The sequence below is a fragment of the Hydra vulgaris genome, chromosome 15, assembly GCF_038396675.1.
Source record: "Hydra vulgaris chromosome 15, alternate assembly HydraT2T_AEP".
Taxonomy (NCBI): Eukaryota; Metazoa; Cnidaria; class Hydrozoa; order Anthoathecata; family Hydridae; genus Hydra; species Hydra vulgaris.
In genome coordinates, this window is record NC_088934.1 from 33,906,011 (window position 1) to 33,909,683 (window position 3,673).

General features: G+C 31.0%; 1 protein-coding gene across 1 annotated transcript; it reads right to left on the bottom strand.

Moving 5' to 3' along the window:
* On the bottom strand, positions 1 to 2,801 carry LOC136092231 (zinc finger MYM-type protein 1-like). The gene is made up of 2 exons (XM_065819994.1): positions 2,689 to 2,801; positions 1 to 2,617 (listed from the first exon to the last, which is right to left on the bottom strand). Exon 2 carries the CDS (start codon positions 1,672 to 1,674, stop codon positions 133 to 135), a length of 1,542 nt encoding a protein of 513 aa, XP_065676066.1. The 5' UTR covers positions 1,675 to 2,617; positions 2,689 to 2,801; the 3' UTR covers positions 1 to 132.
* Between the last annotated feature and the right edge of the window lie 872 nt (positions 2,802 to 3,673).

Sequence of the window (3,673 nt, forward strand, 5' to 3'; positions counted from 1 at the left end):
ATAACTTCAAAACGAAACTAAAACTTAACCGAACTTAAATAGTGAAAACTTTCCTCCTTGATTTCATATTGGCAAAATCGGTAATGATGTTTTTCATTTCCATTTTTCCAGCCGCTTTTGGCTCAATAGAAACTATAGAAAAAGGTCGCTTAAACGTTCTTTACCAATGGTATTTCGTAAATAATTTTTTATTATTTTAAGTTTCGAAAAAGAACGTTCAGCTGATGCAACAGTAACAGGTAATGTAAGAAACAATAACAATGCTGTTATCACTTGTGGAACGCTTGCAGCTATAGTTGACAATTTTACTATTAAAAGGTCAGCCAATTCAGGTATAGATGATATTTTTGATATTTCATCGTGTAGCATTGACTTTACCATAACCATTTGCAGCGGAAATTCAGTTGTTATATCTTCACTATATTTTCTCTGAATGGCTTCTGCACAGCTTATGATCTCACGTTCTTTCATTACCATTAATTTATTTGGATAGATGCAGGAAAATAATTGTACCACTTCTTGCATTCCTTTAAATCTATTGTCGAGTTGGTTGATAACGACGTCCAAAATTTTTATAAAAATATTGATGCGAAAAATTTCCTCACTACTATTAAAACGGTGATCTGTAGATAATTCGTAAAAATGCCTTTTCACAATTTTTCTTCTTTTTTGAAAAAATATTGCAGGAATCTGCCACGTAGTCGCTATTTCCACCGCTTCAAGTTTTGCTGAATCAAACATCTTTCTATATTGTTTTAAATTTTTGCTGGCATTTTCTAGAGAACCTGAAGCTGTCGTAAGATCTAAATTTTTAGTTTGCAGCAATTTTGATGGTATATGTACCTCATTAAGGATTTTAGACAAAAGCACGCATAAAAAAACAAATTCGAAACTGCTCATATTTTTTTGTATTCGTACTGCTTCTTCGCGTTCTTCACGTTTTGTACTTGTTATTGATATCTCGGAAAGAGCTTTCATTATATCAAGAAAGCGAATTTTAACGGCGAAAAGAGAAGTATATCGTCCTGCCCATCGCGTTGGATTTAACCTTTTTAATGTTATTTGTGATTCTCCTGTATATTTGGATAGTAGATCCCACCTGTTTATGCTATTTCCGAAAAATGAATACACATCTTCTAGCATTACAAAAAATGGAGCAACTTCAACACAACATTTAACCGCATCGTTAATAACAAGATTTAAATTATGAGCTGCGCAATGCATATACATAGCATTGGGTTGATTTTTCTTAAAAAGGGCCTGAACCCCATTGTATATCCCACTCATGACGTTCGCACCATCATAACCTTGACCCCTGCAGTTACTTAATTTTATATGATGTTTTTCTAACAGGTTTAAAATTTCTTCATGTAGTCCAGCAGCAGTGTGGTTATATATTTCCATGAATCCCAAGAAAACTTCTTTAATTTCAATTGATGTGGCTTCATCTTTTTCATTTTTAATAATTTTTACGTATCTAAATACTTGACTGAGCTGATCTCTTTTAGTAATATCTTGTGTTGTATCCATTATAATTGAATAAAAAGGTGAACTATTAATATCAGCAGTAAGAGTGGCTTTTAAATGCGTTGCAAGGCAATGTATGACTTCATTTTGAATTTGATGGCTTAAATATTTTATAGATCCATTTGGCATACTCAAAACTTGCTTCATAACATTATCATATTTAGCTAAAAGTTGAACTTGGGTTAAAAAATTACCATTATATTCATTGTCAAATGATTCACGATGACCACGAAAAGCCAAAGAATTTTTACAAAGTGCTAATGTTATATTTACTATCCGCTCTAAGACTTGCACCCAAAAATTTGATTGGTATCGTACTTGTTCTTCTATATTTTTATCAATTGTTTCATTATGTCGCCATTTTTCATAAATGCAATAAGCAAATATATGTTGTTGACTATTTTCGTGAATTTTAATTTTTTTAGAAAGACCACGCCAATCTCTGACACCATGCTCACGCCAGTTATCCTTTGCTTTTCGTTCTTCTGAGAAAAGTCAACAAGGCTCGCAATAAACGGCATCAAGTTTTGGGGAATAGCAAAGCCACATTCTTTCTATAGATCCATATTTTGTGGTAGTTTTAAAATATTCCTTGGAAAACCTACGGTTTTCTTGCAAGGGGTCGCGTATAAAAGGACCTTTTGGCCGACACGATTTCGATAATACAATTATTTTCTTAATATCTTTTGTTAGTATTTTACCATGAAAATTTGCAATGTCAGTAGAAAATAATTCACTTGATTTTTCTAAATTAATTTGTTCAATGGCGTCATTCGTATCAGAGTTTGAATCTTCCTTGTCTTCATTTCGGTGGTTTCTCGGAGACCTATTCACATCTTCTTCGTTCACATTTTTATTACCAGTAGCAATGTTTTCTTCGATATCATCATGTTCTACTGACTGATTTATACATATCACTTCTGCAGAGTTTTGACTTTCCACTCCCGTTTCCGCTCGCTTTTCGATTGGTTTCAAAAACGTTGTTAACTTCGGCAATTTAGCTAAAGTAGCTTTTGTTTCTTTTAACTTTCTTCTTTTTGCTGCACCGCTTGTACTACTTAATTTCTTTTCCATTATTATGAGTCAAAATCTAAATTATTACAAATTTATAAATTCAGTACCTGTTGTAAAACTTTTAATTATTACAAATTTATTAATTACCTTTTATTAAATATATCAGTGAAGTAATAAACTCTCGTGCAACAATACTTTATTATTCGTAACACGATTAAATAAATTGGAGACTAGTAATTCAGATAAAATAAGAAATGAAAAGTTAACTTAATACAACGGAAGATTTAATATAAAATTGAAAATGAGAACATACATTTAAAAGTTAATTTGTATATGCAACAAGGATTATAGAATCATTATCCTTGATATGCAACGACGTAACAAATAATATTGTTTATATTTTAAAAATATTGAATATGCAACTAAGAACTTATAAATTGAAGAACTTCTTACAGTTTAAAAAAAAATTATACGCAACAAATTATTACTTTTACCGAATTCAGTCTAATTGTCTAATACATACACAAACATAACTATACAATAACATCTGGCAGTTCGCAGCTGATAATCGTACTTTATTTCTCAATTGCGTATGCAATTTTAAAAAGGTTACAAATTTTCGTTTAAATGTAAACTACTCACTCCAATACAAAAATAAATTTTTGAACAATATATTTTAATACGATGGATGACATTTTTTGTATCCAAGTTTTATATTTTAGGGCCCACTATACCTGCGTTTTATAGTATAAATATTATTGAGAGTATAATTTTTTTTATATGAGGGCCCCCTATAGCTGGTAGGCCTCCCCGCAACGCAGGGTCCTGCGTCCAGTAGTTTCGCCACTGTTTTATAGGCTATACGTGTGTTCTCGCTTTTTACAATGATTATATTTGATTCTATGTAACCTCTTGATTCTAAACTAAAGATGTCATTGCAGTGTTTTAAACAAAGTTTGCATCGTGTTTTTTACGTTTTAAAAATCAATAACATTTTAAGAACATAATAGTTGCAAGAATTTATTAAAACTTACTTTGTGTTTGAACCTAGAGCAAAATCTAAATTTTTATTTGAAAGTTGTTTTTTAGTATTTAGATATGTTCTGTAAGCGACTAATGTACTCTAAAATGT